This window comes from Paralichthys olivaceus, chromosome 13 (assembly GCF_024713975.1).
Source record: "Paralichthys olivaceus isolate ysfri-2021 chromosome 13, ASM2471397v2, whole genome shotgun sequence".
Taxonomy (NCBI): Eukaryota; Metazoa; Chordata; class Actinopteri; order Pleuronectiformes; family Paralichthyidae; genus Paralichthys; species Paralichthys olivaceus.
The window spans coordinates 976,047-997,500 of record NC_091105.1 but is presented as its reverse complement, the minus strand read 5'-3'; the positions used below and the strand labels follow the sequence as shown (position 1 = coordinate 997,500).

At 43.8% G+C, this 21,454-nt stretch overlaps 5 protein-coding genes across 8 annotated transcripts in view; 4 read left to right on the top strand and 1 right to left on the bottom strand.

Moving 5' to 3' along the window:
• cd83 (CD83 molecule) overlaps nt 1-587 on the top strand; it is a 4,446-nt gene extending 3,859 nt beyond the window's left edge. Inside the window, exon 5 of the mRNA XM_020109110.2 lies at nt 1-587. This exon is cut by the window's left edge and continues 129 nt beyond it. Coding sequence (XP_019964669.2) covers nt 1-27 — 27 coding nt within the window. The 3' untranslated portion in view covers nt 28-587.
• A 639-nt stretch (nt 588-1,226) lies between these two features.
• Nucleotides 1,227-4,707, top strand: cfap418 (cilia and flagella associated protein 418). Of its 2 annotated transcripts, XM_069536939.1 has the most exons (7): nt 1,227-1,562; nt 2,575-2,668; nt 2,918-2,982; nt 3,230-3,295; nt 3,478-3,573; nt 3,813-4,004; nt 4,100-4,707. In XM_069536939.1, exons 1-6 carry the CDS (start codon nt 1,435-1,437, stop codon nt 3,979-3,981), a joined length of 618 nt encoding a protein of 205 aa, XP_069393040.1. In that variant the 5' UTR covers nt 1,227-1,434; the 3' UTR covers nt 3,982-4,004; nt 4,100-4,707. The 2 variants fall into 2 exon arrangements, with proteins under 2 accessions (XP_069393040.1, XP_019964668.1); XM_020109109.2 differs by having other exon boundaries at nt 3,813-4,707.
• Nucleotides 4,708-4,762: 55 nt separating this feature from the next.
• wdr73 (WD repeat domain 73) lies at nt 4,763-8,424 on the top strand. 2 transcript variants are annotated; one of them, XM_020109111.2, is made up of 8 exons: nt 4,763-4,917; nt 5,545-5,612; nt 5,864-5,949; nt 6,051-6,139; nt 6,223-6,290; nt 6,662-6,826; nt 7,094-7,456; nt 7,963-8,424. In XM_020109111.2, the coding sequence occupies exons 1-8, from the start codon at nt 4,862-4,864 to the stop codon at nt 8,190-8,192; spliced, it is 1,125 nt and encodes a 374-aa protein (XP_019964670.2). In that variant the 5' UTR covers nt 4,763-4,861; the 3' UTR covers nt 8,193-8,424. The 2 variants fall into 2 exon arrangements, with proteins under 2 accessions (XP_019964670.2, XP_069393038.1); XM_069536937.1 differs by having other exon boundaries at nt 4,848-5,369.
• Nucleotides 8,397-14,924, top strand: ndufaf6 (NADH:ubiquinone oxidoreductase complex assembly factor 6). 2 transcript variants are annotated; one of them, XM_020109112.2, is made up of 9 exons: nt 8,397-8,714; nt 10,041-10,140; nt 10,296-10,418; nt 10,659-10,715; nt 11,347-11,449; nt 12,017-12,150; nt 12,973-13,074; nt 13,835-13,891; nt 14,054-14,924. In XM_020109112.2, the coding sequence occupies exons 1-9, from the start codon at nt 8,542-8,544 to the stop codon at nt 14,180-14,182; spliced, it is 978 nt and encodes a 325-aa protein (XP_019964671.1). In that variant the 5' UTR covers nt 8,397-8,541; the 3' UTR covers nt 14,183-14,924. The 2 variants fall into 2 exon arrangements, with proteins under 2 accessions (XP_019964671.1, XP_019964672.1); XM_020109113.2 differs by having other exon boundaries at nt 8,490-8,714; nt 10,041-10,144.
• Nucleotides 14,925-16,121: 1,197 nt separating this feature from the next.
• Nucleotides 16,122-19,510, bottom strand: LOC109647922 (olfactory receptor 4D9). Its single transcript, XM_069536938.1, has 2 exons — nt 19,312-19,510; nt 16,122-18,677 (listed from the first exon to the last, which is right to left on the bottom strand). The coding sequence occupies exon 2, from the start codon at nt 18,652-18,654 to the stop codon at nt 17,614-17,616; it is 1,041 nt and encodes a 346-aa protein (XP_069393039.1). The 5' UTR covers nt 18,655-18,677; nt 19,312-19,510; the 3' UTR covers nt 16,122-17,613.
• Between the last annotated feature and the right edge of the window lie 1,944 nt (nt 19,511-21,454).

Below are 21,454 nucleotides of genomic sequence, written 5' to 3'. Positions count from 1 at the left end.
TACTCGATGAAGCACGTCTGTGTTTAAAGGACAAAACTCACTACCTCCCCTTCTGTCCTCTTCGTCACACGTCCACAGTTGGTGCTACTTGTTTGTTAATACTGTGATATTCAGTATTTCAGATAAACTGTGGATGTTGAGTAGTGGATAAAAATGTGAATCTCCAAGATAATCTGTTCAATGTGCGACAGATTAGAAATAAAAATCCCTTGTAGCTGCTGTGAGGAACTGAGAATAAATCTTTGTGACACACTTCTGTTTTTACATCCAGCCACGTCACTGCTGTCTTTATTTAAAGTCACAAGTTCCTTTTCCTTAAGATAAATGAGCCACTGTAACTTTTTCCCTGGAAACTTTGTTCCCCTGGAAATATTTCTGGTGTTGTTTTCTCTACTTGCCGTTTGTTTCTGTGTTTTCATGAACTTTTTGCGCCGCACGTGTCGTCAAAGTTGTTTATTAATTTGTACGTGTTTTTTCTATTTGTATGTGTTTCCTTCATTTGCTCTATCGGCCTCCGCACCGTTCACTGTGGATCTGAACCACAGACTGTAAATATAAAATGTAAAATAATAAACTTCTTCAGTGTATCTGTGCACGTGTGTGTATTTATACCTTTATTTATGTTTTGTATTGTTTACTTTATTTACATATTTTAACAAACATCTGATCAAAAGTAATTTACAAATAAAAACAAGAAAACAAAACATCAACAGAAATAAATAAATGAATGTAACCTCGTTTAAAATCAAAGACAGTCAACAATTTAAAAACACAATCAAAGAATAGTACACACTCACATATAAACATATATATATATATATATATATATATATATATGTTTATATGTATATATATATAATACTACAGTATATTTAAACTAATAAATAAAAGAGACTGAACAGGAGCTGCTCCAACAGTAGGTGGCGGTAGTGCACCTTGACGTTAGTAACCAGTCTGTATCTATATTGATAGATTACACTCGCAAATCCACTAAACAAAGAAGAAGAACACAAGAAATCTTAAAGTGCATTTAATTTAAAATTGAATTTACACGGTGCTGTTGTCACATGACACAGTAGATCAAGAATTATACTGCCGGTCTTATTTTCAAAATAAAACCCATAGCGTTTACCAACAGGAGGCAGAGACGAGTGAAGTATTATGATCATGACAACATCTGGAATAAAGTCTTTAAAGACCCGAGGGGCCTGACTGACTGACTGACTGACTGACTGACTGACTGACTGACTGACTCCGTCACTGACTTAAACTGTGCAACATAAAGTGGAAATCAACACTTTTAAACGGAAACGGAAGCGAGATTTATTTTGAGGGCAGCCCCAATACACTTCCGCTTCGTTCTCGTTACTAAGCAACGACGAACGCCCCGTGGGCTAGCTTGTGCGCTAGCTTGGATGGGCTAAGAAAGAAAACATGGACGATGACGAAGATCTGGACGAACTTTTAGACGAAGTCGAAAAAAAGTTTTGTCGAAACGTTTCTGTCGCAGCTTCAGCTCGAGGGGGGGGCACGAGCGAGCCCGGAGGAGCGAGGAGGCTCAGGTGAACCCAGCTAGCTACAAGCTAACGTGCTACCACCACACAGTCTATGGCTACCACAGACTGTTTATAACCACAGACTGTTTATAACTACAGACTGTTTATAACCACAGACTGTTTATAACTACAGACTGTTTATAACCACAGACTGTTTATAACCACAGACTGTTTATAACCACAGACTGTATACAACTATATATAACTACAGACTGTATATAACTACAGTCTGTATATAACTACAGACTGTATATAACTACAGACTGTATATAACTACAGACTGTATATAACCACAGACTGTTTATAACTACAGACTGTTTATAACTACAGACTGTTTATAACTACAGTCTGTATATAACTACAGACTGTATATAACTACAGACTGTATATAACCACAGACTGTTTATAACTACAGACTGTTTATAACTACAGTCTGTATATAACTACAGACTGTATATAACTACAGACTGTATATAACTACAGACTGTTTATAACTACAGACTGTTTATAACCACAGACTGTATACAACTATATACAACTACAGACTGTTTATAACCACAGACTGTTTATAACTACAGACTGTTTATAACCACAGACTGTTTATATAACCAGAGACTGTTTATAACTACAGACTGTTTATAACCACAGACTGTTTATATAACCAGAGACTGTTTATAACTACAGACTGTTTATAACCACAGACTGTTTATAACTACAGACTGTTTATATAACCAGAGACTGTATATAACCACAGACTGTTTATAACTACAGACTGTTTATAACCACAGACTGTTTATAACTACAGACTGTTTATAACCACAGACTGTTTATATAACCAGAGACTGTTTATATAACCAGAGACTGTATACAACCACAGACTGTTTATAACTACAGACTGTTTATATAACCAGAGACTGTATATAACTATATACAACTACAGACTGTTTATATAACCAGAGACTGTGTACAACTACAGACTGTGTACAACCACACATATACATATTGGATGTTGTGGCAGGAACCCTGTGGAGCAGATAAGCAGCATCACTGAGGACATCGATGAACTTCTGGAAGAATTAGTGGACGAACATGGAGGTTTCCACCAGTCAGAGGTAAACGTGACATCACAACCTTCTGTTAGTGCCAGAAAAACTCTCGACTGAAGAGAAATTCTACTCATTGAATTTTACTGAAGTACATGTTGTAATAAACATTACAGCAAAACATATTGTTTGATTGTAACAACTAAGTTCATAATGTCCAATTAAATATTTAGGTAGTTGCATTTATTTGAATTTTAAAAACTGTGTGGTGAAGAAGAACGTGCCTTTTCTAAATGTGGTGTGTTTTATTTATTTCAGAGAGAAAAACTTCCTAAAGAACCACGAGCGGAGCAGAAGCCTCCGTCTCAGTCTGGAGGGAGAAAGTAGGTCAATCAGAAATGCTCTGCAGAATCAAGTTGCACTGTTCAACCAAATATTTGGTATTTTTAGTGAATCAACATGAAAAGGACAGTTTATTACCTTTTCTTACAGTAATATTTTATGTTCAGGGTTCTGTCTAATCGAATCTAGTTTCTGTGATGACAAATTTTAAGTTCTCGTCTCGTTTCATTGGCTCTTTTGATCGTCTTAAATGTGGCTGCTGTGTAAAGATGTCTGGTCTGCGTCCAGGTGCTGTCCTGTGTTCGTGGGAGGCTGTTCTGTTACAAATGGCGTTGGAACAGCCACATCCAAGAGGTGCGAAAAAATGACTATTTATAAAGATACAGACTTTTATCATTTTCCGGTAATACACAACTGATCTCTGAGACACCAAGTTATGGTAGAACTGTGGGTTTACCTTAGTGTGACTAAATGTGTAACAACTTCTAAATAAAAGACAATAATGAATCATAACTGAGCAGAGTGTGTGTCAGCAGGTCCTGTGACCAGCTGAGGTGTATATCCTGTGACTTCAGGGTGCTGATGTTTGACGACTGTGAGTGGGACTCGTCCTGTGATTACCTGTTCCTCAGGTGAGTCTGCAAGCTTCCTGTTCTCACTTCAGAGGAAACTTTTTTAATCTTAAAACTGAACAACAAAAACATCATCTTATAATTAGTTATTAGTCATAAAGCAGCAGATAGGATTTACCCCTCAGTACTAGTTGTTAAATGTATCCGTCATTGAATCTGAAATCTGAGCACTGAGGTCATATCGTCGATGAAGATTAAACTTTCCTCCGCTCTGTCTTTGTCTTCCTGTGTCCTCACAGGAACAACGTGCCGGACCGTCAGAAGCTCCGAGCCAAACTGAAGAAGAGGAGAGGTTTCCGGGCTTACGCCTGCCAGTGCAGCTGGTTCTCCTCCTCTTCCTCCTCAGAGCCGACAGACCTCCGGGTCCAGCCTCAGCTCAGATGGGTCTGTGGAAAACATCAGGACTGACGTTCAGAAACTGGAACGAAAATGTGACTGACAGAAGAACTTGTGATACTTCCAGCCCGTCCCCATGAATCTGTAAAGTGAGAGTGGATTTTAAACAGTGTGTGTTTGCATTGTTCAGTGCTGACTCTGCGCTGGATCAGGCGTCTCTGAAACAGAAGAGTGATGGACTGAGGAAGACAGGGTGACAGAAGTCTGACTCAGCCTCGGACAGCAGGGGTCACTGAGGAGGAGGAGGGGGAGCGGCAGGAGGAGGAAGAACGAGAAAACAACAGACGGAGAGATTGAAGACTGAAGTGTCGGCTGTTGTCTCCTTCTGTTGTCTGTTCTGGAAGAAAACTGAGCGACTGAGAGGAACAAAGCAGTGAAGCGTCACGTTATTAGATGTTCACATCATTTCAAATACATTTCTAAAAGAAGAATAAACACCAGGAAGACAAACGTTTTCTCTCATCACTGCCTCAGTTAGCTGGTTAAACACAGAAACTACCACCAGTCATTTTCTATAGACTATCTATCAGTGGAGGCGCCCCCTGCTGGTTATCATACAGAACACAGGTTTCAGAGGCTTCTGAATTCACTTTCTGAAACACTCGATGTTTTTTACATTATTGAAGTTTATGTTTTTTTTCATCATTTAATTTCTGCTAATGTTCTTATTAGATTTGTTTGATTGTCTTCTGTGTTGTCGTAGCTCGGTGCTGTTAATAAAGTTGATTTAAAAACACAGAGCTGGGTGAAGACCCGCCCCTGCCTCTGATTGGGTCAGTGTTCGGCATGAGGAGCTATGATTGGTCAGGTCTCGGAGACGAGACCGGATTGAGCCAATCAGAGACAGTGTGGGGAAAGAGACAGACGGGCTGGTGTGAGCGGAGGAGAAACGATGGAGGGAGAGCAGGAGGAGATCCTGGATGACTGGTTCATCGAGTCCCTGACAACGTGAGAGCGTTCTCTCCTTCTCTTTGTTTCGTCTGTGAACTTCATGCTATGCTAACCACTTAGCTGCAAGCTCTATTCAAACGGTAACGCTGCTAGCAGGTTAGCATCATGGTTAGCACAGCGAGGACTCAGCGGGGTCATCACTGAAACTCTCGTACACGCATCATGGCTCCTCTGGTTTTATTCAAACAGACCCGAGACACAGAACACCACCGCCGGGTTCTTACTCAGGCAGCGTCGCTGAACCTATGACTTCATCTAACGTCTGTCACTTTGTTCTGGGGACTTCAGGGCCCAGAGGCAAACATGTCTCCAGGGGACACGTGAGGGACCGAGCCTGTCTCCATCAGACTTCATAGTTTTATCAGTGACAGGGTCTCTGCCTCGTGTCTGTACAGACATGTCTGGAAGGATTAGGCCTTTACACCATGCATGTATAATGGCGTATTAAGGTATTAGTATTAAAGTATTAGTATTATAGTGAGGTATTTTCTTTCACACATCTTTCTAATGCTCCTGCAGCACATTGTCATCCAGCTGCTGTGTCTACGGCCTCCAGATTATTAAAGGTTGATGATGATGATGATGATGAATTCAGACACTGACAACTCTCTGGTTTGTCTCCAGGTACAAAGATCTTCATGTGTATCAGCTGGAACATCCCACACAGGTCATCGAGTGGACGTCAGGGAAGAGTGAGTGAATTTATTTCATTAGCTGTCAGACTGTGACATTTACAGCAGCCTGCACACAAAGCATCAAACAGACACATATACATTTAAAACTAATCAACCTTTGAGAACCACAAGTTGGTCAAACACTTGAACACTAAATATTTGCTGTTTTTAAATGTGCTCGATAATTAAGTCATCTCAGTTTATCGACTGATTGTTTCAGTTTAACACATCCGGCAGTAAAATGCATCGTTGTCTCTTGTGTTCTGCAGCCGTCTGTGTCGCAGGATGCACTGAGTCTAAAAATGAAATTTTGGAGCTTCGTCTGCCTCTGAAACTCTTTGCCGATGAAAATAAGGTAATGAACAGAACAGAGGTCCAAACTTTGTGGATGATGTTTTAGAAACGGCCGATTCAGGCATCATAACACCAGAGACTCTGCTGTGTCGATGTGTTCAGGGTCTCTGTGCAGAGCGGGACTTTAAAGTTGTCCATGGTGGTTTCGCAGAGGGACCCATTCGCTGCCTCAGACACGTCCCGGGTACAAGGTGGGTTTGTGACGCGCACATTAACCCGGTGATATTACATTTGCATATGGCAATAATTAGATTCACTGTCTTTGTTTTTCAAGGTGTGTTGTGACCAGTGACGGGCGGAGCGCCGACCTGGAGGTGTGGGAGCTCGGAGGAGACGACAGCGGTGAGTTTAGTTTAGCTGAAGCTAATCTCTGTGCTCTTACATGGTTCAGTTTTCTGCTCACAGGCCTCATCCACGCTTCTTGTATGTAAGCACATCAGCGTTGCTACAGATCAACTGGCGTCCAAGGTTGGAAACGCTGCTGGTCCTGTTTAGTTTGGAAACTCTGTCGCAGCGTTTTAGTCTGGACGGGCAGAAACTGAGATGTTTGGAAACGATGACGTGGACGTAAATGTGGTTTGATAAGAAGACTGTTGGACCCTTGCGGAGGAATGAGCTCTACTGACTGACAATGTAATTGCTTCAGACGTTTAGAGGCTGTTTCATTCTAAAACTCATTTGGTCGTCTTCTGTGTGTTGTCGTACGATGTCAGACGTGATCCGGAGAACGGGGAGCGTCAAGAGGAGGAGCAGAGTTTCAGAAGGAGGCAGCAGGATCGCAGCTCGTCTCTGGTCACAGCCACAAATTCTCCATGGAGCCCTGACCAGCGACATCCAGCTGACTGAGCTGACCTCAGGACAGACGCTTTACCAACTAGGTAACACTGAGAGATCTGCATGGAGCAGTTTTATTAGTTAGTTTCAATCGGAGCAGCTGAGTGAAATGAAATGACTTTGCTCCGTCAAAAGTTTTTTTTCCAGTTGTGTCTCAGTCTCTTCCGGTAGTCCTTCAGCAGAGAGTTTTCAATACTGTCATCATTTGTCACTGGTCTGACGTCTCATCATATATTAATGATGTTACAGGGGAGTGTTAAAGGAACATTTTCATCAACTACGCGTCTCTTTTTTTCTTTTTGTCCCAACAGAGACAGACACAGCAGATCCTCTGAGTTCCTTACAGTTTGTTAATGACAGTGTTTTCCTCGCCGGCTGCTCTAAGGGGAACATTTACGTCGCCGACACTCGGACGTCTTCTGCGCCTCAGATTTCACCTCCACCAGCTTCTGGCAAATCAGCTCTATGGTGGACAGACACCTCTGCAGGTCCAGACCCATCCAGCTGCAGGGTCATCAGGTTGTCCTCCTCTGGCGAGGCGGTGGTTTCTGACCTGAGGAACCCACGAGGAGCCGTGAGTCGAGCACGGCTGGACGTGCAGACACGCTGCAGCAGCCTGGATGATGTCAGGCTGTCGTGGGCTCCAGCTCTGGATGACTGTGTGGCAGTGTCAGGTCAGTTTATGCTGGATGTTGGGACTCTGACACTCTGTATTTGTCAGTGTCACGGAGAAGTTGAAAAACTGATCCAAGAAATCAAAAAGAAATAGTCTGGATAACATGTAAACATAAAAAGTCTTGTCAGCACATCTCTGTCCCTTCTCTGACACTGAAAGCAGAGTTTCAGACTGAACACCAAGATGAAAATGTATTTATACGTAGTTTATAAGATTAGTTCCATGTTTGAGATAAAAGATCGACACAACAAAGCCTCAGCTTATAGCCTGTTAGCTTAGCATTAATACTGAAACTGGGGGAAACGACAATAAGCCCCCGTCCAAAAAATGATGTAGCTCCACATATATGTATTATTTTTCTCATCTAGTCAATAAAACATTTTAAGTGTATTTTTATTTTGATAATTAATTGTCATTTTTCATCCATGGTTCATCCACAAGTATTTTCCATTAAGAAGCAAATAAAGACATGAAGTTTTAAATGTTCCGACTTCTCTCTGGCAGGTTTCAGTGGAGCGGTTCAGATCTACAACACATCTGTGTGGAGGACAGAGCTGCAGGAAGCCCAGCCGCTGTTTGAGCACCGTGGGCACGTGGTGTCATCCCGACAGTCTGACGTCCCCCTTGTCACCTACCACGTCTGGCATCCCGATCGCCTGCGGACGCTGCTGTCCGCAGCCTCAGACGGCTCCGTCCACGTGTGGGACTGGGTGGACAGCTCAGCTTTGGACTAAATACTAATCAGACTGGTTTTTATATGACGACTCATTTTTGTATTGTAATTTTTATTGTCGTCAGGAAATAAGTGCATCCCAGACAAATGGAAGAACAACACGGACTGTGAATAAAGATTGACAGCTCGCTAAAAGTGAAGCCAAAGTGTCTTTATGTAGATGGGACCATTGTAGTTTCTTTTCTACGCTCGGCTAATGCTAATAAAGTTTAACACAAAGATCAGAAATAAAACGTCGCGTTTGTTTTAAAGATCTTCAGGCTGGGCGGAACGTTAGGTCCGCGGCTGTCGGTTCGCAGGGGGATGTTTTTAACGTGACACGAGGTGAAGCTGGGACGTTGAAGGGGAACATGGCAGCTGGAGTGAAGCTCGGCTCATGGAGCAGCAGAGCCTCGCTGTACAGGAACATGTCGCCCGGCAGCTTCTGTCGACAACAAGCGGCTGTGACTCAGATCGTGAGAGCGAAGAGCAGCGCGACGGAGGATTCACACAACAACCAGGAGTTCTGTCTGCAGCTGGTCCGGTGGGTCCATGCTAACACAGCAGCTAGCTAAAGCTATTTTCATTGACAGAGCAACACGTAGCTAAAGCTGTGTTTATTAACAGAGCAGCAGTTAGCTAAAGCTGTGTTTATTAACAGAGCAGCAGTTAGCTTAAAGCTGTGTTTATTCAACAGAGCAGCAGTTAGCTTAAAGATGTGTTTATTAACAGAGCAGCAGTTAGCTTAAAGCTGTGTTTATTAACAGAGCAGCAGTTAGCTTAAAGCTGTGTTTATTAACAGAGCAGCAGTTAGCTTAAAGCTGTGTTTATTAACAGAGCAGCAGTTAGCTTAAAGCTGTGTTTATTAACAGAGCAGCAGTTAGCTTAAAGCTGTGTTTATTAACAGAGCAGCAGTTAGCTTAAAGCTGTGTTTATTAACAGAGCAGCAGTTAGATAAAGCTGTGTTTATTAAACAGAGCAGCAGTTAGCTTAAAGCTGTTTATTAACAGAGCAGCAGTTAGCTTAAAGCTGTGTTTATTAAACAGAGCAGCAGTTAGCTTAAAGCTGTGTTTATTAACAGAGCAGCAGTTAGCTTAAAGCTGTGTTTATTAAACAGAGCAGCAGTTAGCTTAAAGCTGTGTTTATTAAACAGAGCAGCAGTTAGCTTAAAGCTGTGTTTATTAAACAGAGCAGCAGTTAGCTTAAAGCTGTGTTTATTAACAGAGCAGCAGTTAGCTTAAAGCTGTGTTTATTAACAGAGCAGCAGTTAGCTTAAAGCTGTGTTTATTAAACAGCAGCAGTTAGCTTAAAGCTGTGTTTATTAAACAGAGCAGCAGTTAGCTTAAAGCTGTGTTTATTAAACAGAGCAGCAGTTAGCTTAAAGCTGTGTTTATTAACAGAGCAGCAGTTAGCTTAAAGATGTGTTTATTAACAGAGCAGCAGTTAGCTTAAAGCTGTGTTTATTAAACAGAGCAGCAGTTAGCTTAAAGCTGTGTTTATTAACAGAGCAGCAGTTAGCTTAAAGATGTGTTTATTAACAGAGCAGCAGTTAGCTTAAAGCTGTGTTTATTAACAGAGCAGCAGTTAGCTTAAAGATGTGTTTATTAACAGAGCAGCAGTTAGCTTAAAGCTGTGTTTATTAACAGAGCAGCAGTTAGCTTAAAGCTGTGTTTATTAAACAGAGCAGCAGTTAGCTTAAAGCTGTGTTTTTATTAAACAGAGCAGCAGTTAGCTTAAAGCTGTGTTTATTAAACAGAGCTGTACAAAGGGTAGAAAAGTTGTCAGACTCTCTACAGTGGAAGTGAAGTGTGTCCCTTCACTTTCTCTCCCCCGCCTGTTATCCTCACCTCCTCCTCCTCCTCCTCCACAGGTCCAGAGACTATGATGGCTTTGTGTCCTCCCTCCTCCTCCCAGAAGAGGCCCGGCGCTCCTCCTTGGCTCTGAGAGCTTTTAATGTGGAGCTGGCACAGGCAGGTATTCCTACAGACAGACTGGGGGGGTGTTATTGATCTGACTGTTACTGCTGCCATGTTTGTGATATGTTGCTGTAAATCAAATCTGTGTTTCACGCTGAACTGAGTGAAGTGACTCGTCGAACAGTTGCCCTCTTATGTTTCACCAAAAGGTGAAAGATTCAGTTTCCCAGAAGACCATTGGTCTGATGCGGATGCAGTTCTGGAAGACGGCCATAGAAGAGATCTACAGAGATGAGCCTCCGAATCAGCCAGTCACCGCAGAGCTGTGGAGGGTAAATATTAGAGCTCTAGATATAGAGAGAGAGCTCTCTATCTATCTATCTATCTATCTATCTATCTATCTATCTATCAGAAAGGTTTTACTCTTTACTAATATCTAGTATATATCATCCCATAGAGTGCAGAGTAGAATATGTTCTCTCTCATCTGTGTCCAGATTCAGCTTCATCATGAACTCAGGGATGTTAATTAATGTTGAACTCTGCCGACTGACACTGAACAATGTGTTGTAGGCAGCGAGGAAACACTACCTGACGAAGAGATGGCTGCTGAGGATCGTAACCGACAGAGTAAGACACTGAATGACGTGTTGATTCAGTTCACTCAGCTCTGGAGTGAACTTATAACAACGACAGGTTTTGAAGCACGTCTTTCATTCTCTGTCTTGTTTTTAGTTTTTTCTTTCCTGTTCCGTTCGATCAGTGGGTAACACACGGGGACGTTAACCCCAATAAAGGAGTGTGTAGGATTTAGTGACATCTAGGGGTGAGGTTACAAATTACAACCCAGAAAATATCCCTCACCAAATAATAATAAAGATTTCTTAACTTAAATGTGATGTGGGTCCATGTAGAGGGGCAGAGCCAGGAATGTTTATCACTTTCTTTAACATGTTAATTTGAACATTTTTGATATTTAATACATTTTTGATATGAGGTAATAACTCATGGTTCTTGATTAAAAAAACAAACCAGACAGGAGAGTGTTTTTATGAGTTTGGCACCATTTGGTGCAGCTTCACATTAGTGATCTAGCAGATTTAAAAGTGGTTTGAAACAATGTGTAGCTGAGGTCACAGGGATTCAGGAGAGAATCAATCAATTGAATTAACTTCACACGTTCACAGATATTTTGAAAACTGACTAGAGGTCATAAGTGAAACGCTGAAGGGGTTAATACTGAGTATGTGTGTTTGACTAGGAAAAGGATCTGGATGACAAAGCCTACAGGAACCTTCAGGAGCTGGAGACGTATTCAGAGAACACACAGTCCTCTTTAATATACCTGCTGCTGGAGTGTTTAGGTGAGACAAGTAAGAGCTGTTAGCACAAGCTGCTGGTGTCCTCTTTCTAAATACATTCCACCTGTTGAACTCCGTCAGGTTTGCCCTCTGACTAGTTATTAGTTTTATAAATAAAACTAGAATCACCTCCTGGTTCTCTTCTGAATATTTAGAGAAGTTGACCTTTGAGTCTTTGAGGTTTAAAACATCATCACGTCATCGTTAGTCATTTCATGGATAATTGTCAAAGTTGTTAGTTAGTTCTTGAGGTCTGTGTTTAATGACCTTGACCTTTGACCTCACATGGCACAATAATAACAGACACTAATGAGATGTAATTAGGACCCAGACTTTACCCACTGCTAAATCAAATCCCAGAGGAAGCACTGTGCAGGTAGGTGATGACGACAGGACGTCCATATTTAAAGTTCTTTAAATTACAATGTGAAGCCAAAACTAACCAGATCAAATTGAAACAGTGGAAGTGACATGAAGCCTGGTTCAGACTTTCAGCTGAGAAAACCACTCTAGTTAAAGTAAGTCTGTCAAAGCTTTTCCAAGACTTACACATTTGCTTTTCTCTCACAGGTTTGAAAAACGTCCACGCCGACCACGCAGCCAGTCACATAGGTAAAGCTCAGGGAATCGTGACGTGTCTCAGAGCGACTCCTTATCACAGCAGCCGACGGAAAGTCTACTTGCCCATGGACATTTGCATGTTGGTGAGTAGGTGCACACCTCCTACCCTGACTAACACTTAACTCAGTGAAGATGTGAGTGAGTTCAACCTGCAGGTTTACTTCTGAAAGCTGCTCCCAAAGATAACGTGAGACACATCCCACACACGTTTGAATCATGGCTGAGTCCTGACACGCTGTCAGTTAAGCTCTTGTCGACTCAGTAATTAAATTGTCATCCAGTTCAAAACGATAAAAAACGACAGTGAGAGATCAGATCGTTGCACAACTAACATACGGCAAATAAAGAGCAGAGTTGAACCCTCCTGCCTGAGATGCGTGCACGATGCAGATAAACAAATAACGCTGCAAACGATTCACAACCTTTGTCTGGGCCATCTGTCCCACATAGAGGGGGGGGGGGGGCAGATGTGTTGAGGCTGCAGCATGAAGCACGCAGGCTCTGCCCTTAAAATCTTCAGCCAGAGAGATGACGCTCGTGACCCGAGGCCTCCCGAGCGCAGCCTACACCCCCCCTCCTGCACTCACGCCATATGAACCAGTTAGCTCATGTCTAAAAAAAAAAAAAACTGTGCAGCTGATACTTGATGAGAATCACATGGGGAATATCAATCGAGCAGGAAATGAATAGAACAAGACGACTGAAGAGCCACTGACAGCGTTCATGTAGACCTCCGACAGTGAACGTACCAGTGCAGCGTCTAAACTTCAGTAAAAGTTATCGAGTCAAAAGATGAGTGTTTCCTCTGAACGTGACCTTCAGCAGCTGTTACATTATAAAGCCTCGTGTCTTTGGAGCAGGGAAGTAAAGGCAGTCGTGAGATTGTTTTTGGTGTGTTCCTGCAGCACGGAGCTTCTCAGGAGGACTTCATCCGTGGCAGCCGGGAGCAGAACGTCCGGGATGTTGTGTACGACATCGCCAGTCAGGCTCACGTACATTTACAACACGTACGTACCACACATACACAGGAACAGCATTTTTGAACTCGATGTTGCTGATGAAGGTTTTCACAGAAACAAATTGAGCAAACATTAGCGGCAGCTCAGAGACGTCCTGAACATTTGATGCTTTTTTCATTAAGCAGCTGCTCAGACGTTCATCAGCCTTTACTCTTGTGTTGTGTTTGAACCTTGCTCATTCTCGCTGAGTGTTTTTAATGCTGGTAATGTGTTTCCTGTCTTCTGCCGCCTCTGACTGAGTTAGAAAAGCACCACATTAATTAACTGGAGGAGGAGAAGGGAGGAGGTTTCTACAGAGGTTCTGTTAGTCATTAAAACGCCTAATGGCTTCTGCGTGGGGAAACATTATTAATTTTGTTGTCATTATGGATTCTAATGATTCGACCTTTGTATTTATCATATTTTGGAAGTAAAATAAAACTCATGTAACTTCTGATTTCATCTCTGGAGCCCGACAGGACAGAAAATCTCTTTTAGGTTGTGGCCAACTTCAGTTAGGTGATGTTTTCTGTGTGAGACATGAAAGATTTTCTTTAACGTTGTGCAACATGCTGATGTTGAGCTTTAGTCATGGTGGAAGTCTGATAGTCCTTCAGTGGAATTAATCCACGCAGAACACAAACCATTTAAAGATCATTGAAAATGAACTCATAGTTTAAAGTTTGAGATTATTTATTGACAGAGGGATTAACCAGCTGGGCAACATCTGATATCAGAACATTTTAAATATGTGTTTTCTTTCTTTCAGGCGCGATCATTTAGCCGCAACGTTCCAGCAGCGGCCACTCCGGCCTTCCTGCTGACGGTGAGTCAGGGCCGTTACACTCAGATATCAAATGATCAGCCTGAAAGTAAATATGAGAAAACAAACACAGACGACTTTTTAAAATGACATTAAAAGAACTTAATGTTGTTAAATGTGATACCACCTAAGAACGTGGTTGAAGTGTGGTGCTGTGTGCTGCAGGTGGTGTTGGAGGATTACCTGCAGAGAGTGAGGAGGGCAGACTTTGATATTTTCCATCCCAGTCTGCAGAACAGAAACCCCCTCCTCCCCATCCAGCTCTACTTCCGCTCCTGGAAGAAGACCTACTGACGCTGATCCTACACCCCCACCTCCCCCCAGAGATTCCAGGCCCGCTCCTCTGAGAGCTGCTGGTCGTCATAGTATTATGTAGTACAGTAATACCTCTTCAGAAAACCTCACAGGCACGACATGAAGACAGGCGGACGTCCTCCTTCACACATTTTAACATGAGACTCTTCCAAATTTGCTTCTGTCGTGACGGAGTCGTCGCCTGCTGCGTTTCTGTGAATCATAAAAAAAAAAAGCTTTCACCACAAACTCTCGCAGTATTATTCTTGTATCAGATGATCAGTCTCACTAATTTTGAGAGTTTTGTTGTTCATTTTGTTCTTTAATCTCTGATATGTGGAATTGTGCGAGAGACACTCGGAGGAGAGGAGCCAATCGATGAATAGAATCTGAAGATCACGAGATGGATGGTGAACATCTGAGTCCACCTGTGGAGGCTCGTCTGGACTCACACTCGTCCCTCTGACTGTTTGTGTGGAAACTCGTCCTCCTGCAGCTGCTGTCAAACCAAACTGAGCCCAGAACGTCTGTGGTTTCACTCACGCACATGAACCGGAGGAACAATCGCTGCTCTTCACACTGAGAATGTGACGTGCGTGTGGATTAACCCTCAAATCAAACACAACATTAAATCATCAGTCTGTTGTTTGGCTTCTGGTGACGATGAAATATCTCCAGCGTCTTGAAATAAATGGCGAGACAAGTGGATTTACTTGATTACAACTTGTCTTGAACTCCAGTATTTCAGTTTGATTTCTACTTTACACTTCTCATTCATGTGTCACATTAAAACGAGGAAGTGACTCAACATGATATCAGTGACTGTGAATACATGTGCAGATGTGATTGAGGAGCTGAGTCACCTCAGTGTGATCTGCTTTAGTAACAGATGAACAACAGGTGGCGCTAAGCAGCCCTCCCACAATGCTAACGTCCGACTGTGTCACTGTTTGAAAAGATCCTCACACAAACTTCTTCTCCACATTAAATCTGAGTTCTGCAGTTGGAACTGATTCTTTTCTTTTCTCCACAGATTTGTTTTTATAATCTCAGAGAATTTTCCTCACAGATTCTGAGTGGGCGTGTGGTGCGCATGAATGAAGCGCTGGTTGTCATGGTAACATGATGTATCACTACCAGCATCAGCACCTTCAGTGGCAGTACTCTACAGTAGTACTTTACAATAGTACTCTACAGTAGTACTCTACAGTACTACACACTAGTTCAAATGCACCACATGAACGTCCTCATGATTCAAACATGTCGGTGGAGGTGAAGACTGCAGCTGCTTCTTCTTCTTTTCTTCTTCTATGGTTTGATGTGTCTCTACTTCCTGTGATTGGTCCAAACTGTCCAACAAAGTGTTTTCACTGTGAACCAACAGAACCAGGTTCAGTTTGATCCAGACCCAGAACTCCTCCTCTGGTCCGAGGAACCGTTCACACCTGAAGCTCTGAAACAAACCAGGTGTGAACTGGGAGATGATTAAGAGTGTAACTAGTCACAGTCATGAACATGATGAATTACTAACAGAGGAGCGGAATCCTCTCTGTAAATACTCTGATGTCAGACTGAGGTTTTCTCTGAGCTGTGACATGACGGGCGCCTCGTTAGGCCTTAATTAAGCCTCACGTTCCTCTGCATTAAGCTGCGACTGTCGACACAGAGACCTTTAATGAACGTCAACTGAGGAGCCTGGTTGTTTTCATCAACACACACCAGCTGCACAGACAACATGGAGCCTTAATCAGTTTCTGCTCCAGAACTCAGAGTCAGAGGAGAGTTCACATTTTAAAACCACTGTCATCGTCTCATTGTCTCTGGACGTTTCTCTTTATAAACACTGACGTGTTATTTAGCTTCAGTCCTAAAAGTACATTTCTCATTCATTCGCTCCATCGATGTTTCAGAAAATAATCCTGAAGAGGAAAAACCAAGCTCCTGAAGTTTTTTGTAGGTTTATTTTTCGAGACACTTTACTTTTGTTACAAAGTTTATTTTCCATCAAGATTCATGAATTATTCTGAGAAATCAGAGAAAATGTGAAAAAGCTTCATTATGTCATCGAGAGATTAAAAACAAAAACTGCATTCAAGATCATGACACAATTTACTGTGTGTGTGTGTGTGTGTGTGTGTGTGTGTGAGTGTGTGTCTGTGAGAGAGTGATTGTTGCATAATTGAAAGGTCGATGCAGGTTTGAATCACAGCGTCTCAGGAGAGTCAAGAAGAGTCGGACTAAATCGAACTGATCAACAGTTAATCACAGAACTGAGAACAATATCACGTGTTCACTTCCTGTGAGAAATGAATCCGTGAACATCACGTGTTCACTCCTGAGTTCAAAGAGGCTGAGAACAGGTGACTTGAACTCTTCGTCTCTCTGCCTCCTCTTCCTCCTCAGAACCATGAGCTCCTGCCCTCGCTCCTCTTCATCTCTCTGCCTCCTCTTCCTCCTCAGAACCATGAGCTCCTGCCCTCGCTCCTCTTCATCTCTCTGCCTCCTCTTCCTCCTCAGAACCATGAGCTCCTGCCCTCGCTCCTCTTCATGGCTCCTCGCTCTGACTCACTCGGTGATTGTTCACCTTTCCTTGTTTTCTCTTCTCATTTCATCGCAGTTTCAGCGAAGACGTCACTGGTTGACGTCAGCACAAGAAGAAAGCAAAGTAAACCCCGGACCGTGGAGCAGGATCCAGGATCCCTTCAAAGTTAAATAAGAAACTTTATTTCATTGAAAAATCTTTGATGAATTCATATTTTATTGATATTTGAGTCTTGAGGTAACAGGTTCTCGCTCTATAGAAGAATTGAACTCCAGCCCTGTGAGTTTTTACAAATGCAGCAGTTTGAATGAGCAGCGACTGTTACTTTCTCTTCCCTCTCATGCATGTCAGACACTAAAGACGCAGAAACCTAGGATTTTCAGCAGAGGTGGAAAATGTGTGTGTGGATCAAACATTCACAGCCACAGCACCTACGACTCTCTCCATCTCCTCCCTCCATCTCCTCCCTCCATCTCCTCTCTCCATCTCCTCCCTCCATCTCCTCCCTCCATCTCCTCCCCACAGACCAATTTTCTTCACTTCGTTATTTCCATGAGAAATGGGTTCATGCTCTGAAATGAACCCGTCGTCTTGAGGACGGAGCAGAAGCTTTGGCAGAATCGTATCTGTGTCAGCGTCGCTGCACTGATTTGACCTGATATTGTCTCAGAAGGACAATCAGTGTTGAGACATCACGAGATTTAACAGCGTCAGTGTTTCCTGTGGGGGAGAGGCTGAGCTTTTTAACATGATGTGTTTTCACAACGAGACAATGAAGAACATCCAACACTTCACACTTCATGCTTTTTTTATGACGTAAGAAAAGAAAAGTGATTCCACAACAGCAATCTGAAGACATGCAGACACATCTCTTATCATGCAGTCCCGCTCAGGACTGAGCGTCTGTCCCTGATGTTCTTTTCTTTCTCATGAGGAGCTTGTGAGCTCGAAGCCTGAACTTTTGATCCCTGACACTGTAAATAATGACATTCCAGCAACTGTTGGAGGCCAGAATCCAGAAGGCCAAAAAGGAGAAGTTGCACCATTTATTCCCCAAAACGTTTCCCACTACGAAGACGGCGATGGGGGTGAACGATGCTGTAAACGCCACCGTTAGAGTCCCGATGGTCTTCGCTGCCTTTATGTCAGAGAAGGTGGGATTGGGTTTTTTTTGGTACTCGGTCACAGCCAGGTGTTTCCTGCGCTTCGAGTGCTGCCTGATGCTGGACAGAGAGATGACGTTTATCACCACAGTGCCACCGAGGAGGGTGAAGTCAAAGGCGGGGAACAGCAGGAGGATGTTCCAGGCCTGGCTCGGGAACTCGCCGATGACCCCCAGCGCGTAGTTACACATGCGGCTGCAGGAGTTGTACTCCAGCACGATCTCGCTGCTGAAAACCATCGGAGACACGGCCAAGAAGAAGCTCCCCACCCAGGAGAGGACGATGAGGGTCGTGGTTCTCTTCCGAGTGATCACAGAGTCCTTGTGCAGCGGCCTCAACACAGCGATGCTCCGCTCCATCGTCAGCAGAAAAATGGTTGTGATGGAGACCAAGGTGCAGCCGGCAAAGATGGGGCCGATAACGTTGCACGGGTGGAAACTCACCACCTGCGAGTTGTATGAAGTCCACTCTGGTGCAGAGTCGGTCACCATGAGATAGACCTCGGCGTAAACGGACAGCGGGACCACGAATGTCCCCACGGCCAGATCAGCCACGGCGAGGGACGCCTTCAGGTATCCCTGTGGCGTGTGGAAGTGTTTGGTCCCTAAAACCACAGCCAGAGTCACCAAGTTTCCAAACAAGATGGCGAAGATCAGCAGCACCATGAAGAGCACCATGAGGATTTTGTTGGCCAGCGTACAGCAGCACACGGTGCAGTGTGCCGGTTCCGCTGGGTCCAACATGATCAGCGTGCTGCTGTCAATCATCGGAGAAACAGTCACTTCATGACCTGAAATTAAAACACAGAAGAAAAACTACAAATTAAAACCAATCTATAACGATGGAGGGATGGATGGATGGATGGATGGATGATGGACACTCCTCCCTCCTGGAGTGAGAGACAGATGATGTCATCATGGGACAACAGCTGTAACAGTAAACAAACTGCCTCTTTAATCCAACTCTAATCTGCAGCTTCTGTTCTTCTTCACGTTTTACTTGTTTCAACTCGGGATCGAGGTCAGAGATTCTGAGAGACAACACAGAACTGTGGTTTCCACGGAAACGGACCGTAAAGATCTGTGAGCTGTTTATTTCTGGAGGTTTTTATGTTCCTGGGTCAGGACCATGACAGAGACGCAGCTATGGGCTGAAGCCTGTCAGGATTTGTTTTGTTTTCCACATCCTGCAGCCTTCACACACACACACACACACACACACACACTCTCCAGCGCGCACGGAGCAGATCTGTCCACAGTCTGTGCGCCTTCAAGCTGCTGCCACATCCACTCCTCTTTCACAGGAGGACACCAGCTCCTGGTTCTGGAGGAGGATGTTGAGGATCAGTTTTAGCTCCTCTCAGTTTCCTCCTCCAGATGTGGACTCACACTCACACGCTCAGATCAGAAACTAACTCCACTTACTTCGGGTTTAAATTGCAGATGAGCTCCGACATTTCTCCGCTGGAACCACAGCTCGGATCCTCCCGACGAAAGAGGAGAGAAGAGTCCAGGACCGGGAGCGACGCACCGGCAGCGACGCACCGGCTCCCCGACGCGCGCAGGAGGATGGATCCGTGGACCCGTGCGCTCTGCTCCGCTCTGCAGAGACGGTTGAAGCGTCTCCTCCGCCGGTTCGGAGGATGATGATGATGATGATGATGACAGAGCAGCCCCCCCCCCCCCCCCCCCACACACACACACACACACACTCACACTCCGCCCATAGTGCTAATGTAACTAAGTACATTTACTCCGTTACTTCCTCTGTACTTTATTGATGCTGATTATTTCGTTTGTGGAGTTGTCATCCTATTTTACTTCATATAAACCTGATGTGTTGTTTCTGAGGATCAAACTGAGCTGAATTCATCAGTTAACATTTCCAGACCAGTTCATCAGCACAGAAGTCTTCAGGTGAAGCGTCAGAGGACATCCACTGACATCAGCCTCAAACACTCTCCTGACATCTTCTGCGCGTGCACCTCCACTTTGTCCTCCTGAGATATTTGCATTTGTCTTTTCATTTTTGCACGAGCTTGCGGTGAATCCTCCTGAGGAGGAACTTCTGCATACTTTTCACGAGAGACTCCCGAGAACGTCCGGAGGCTCTCACTCGGACATTTGCATTCACACACATACAGCCCCTCCAGAGAATGTCTGGAGATTCTCCGGAGTTCAGAAGAAGAACAATCCGATTGGTCGTCAGCGTTGTAATTCAGCCGGTCGTTCTCCACAACAGTTTGTAAAACCTGTTTCCTAACTTTAAGCCAAGTCTTACTTCAACCTGCGAGTGAAGTAAACACTGCCCACGTGTCGTAGTATCACACATCTGCAGGGTCGGCTCCTCTGGCAGCAGAGGACACAAGGAAACAAAAGCATAATCCTGTGGTGTGTGTGTGTGTGTGTGTGTTTGTGTGTGTGTGTGTGGTGTGTGTGTGGTGGGTAATCTTTAATCCGGAGGTCACTGCAGGGGTCTTCGCTCCAGCGCTTCACATCCCAGTGTGAGGAATTTGTCTCTGGACCTTAATCTGCCCAGTCGCTTCACCAAACCCGTCAGCTGCTTCAGTCAAAGGTTTTTTTAGAGTTGTGTTGTATGTTTAGAATAAAAATATATTTTTTAGATGTCTGCAGGAAAGAAAAAGCTCCAGGAAACAAGTAACTCTTAAATAAATTGAAGGAAGAGTCCGACCCTCTTCTGTTTCATCATAAACAGCTCAAACAAACATAAATATTCATGAGTCAGTGAGAGCAGATCAACAAGAGAGAAGGAGAAGAGCAGGTTTGTGTGTTTGTTTGTGTGTTTGTTTGTGTGTCGGCAGGGTTACACCAAAACTACTGAACGTCCTTCAAGTAAACGTGGTGGAAGGATGAGACATTTTTTGACAAAGGGGTTAGATCTAGGAATCTTCCATCACTTGTTTTAAAAGTCCTGAAATATTCTAGGCTTCTGCGGAATCTTCGCTGAGGTTAAAACATGTCAGTGGTCCACGGCCTCTGCAGCAGCTCGTTTATCACAGAGACAAGAAGAGCTGCAGCGACGACTTCTCCTTTCCCCCTCAGACGTGAGAAAAACTGAAGGTTTTAGTGTCCTGTCAAGGTTTCATCCAGGAAATCTGTTCCTGCCTCCGCTCGCTCAGCTAATTCAAAAATCCAGTGGGCGTGCAGAAATAACAACATCAGAGAAACATCTGTGTGAATCTGCAGCTTCATTAGGAAGAGCGTCAGCGAGCTGCAGACCCCCGGGGAGGGGCTGACTTGAACAGAATTAACTTGGGGGTGAAAAACATCACATTTACAATCAGCAGCTTCAGTTCAAGAACGGACTCCTGCTGAGAATCTGGCAAATGAACATGCACAGTAAACCTCGTGTTTCACAAAGGGAGTCTCCAGATGCCGGTTGAATACAGACGTGGCTGCGACTCCTTGCTCGCAGTGGGATTGGTCTTCTTGTTCATCTCTTCTGATTCAATTTAGATTTTCTCTTTCGTTCCCGAGTCGTTCTGCAGTTCAGACGTACACGTCGTAATATTACAATAAGAAAGGTCCTGCATCCTGGGTTTCATTT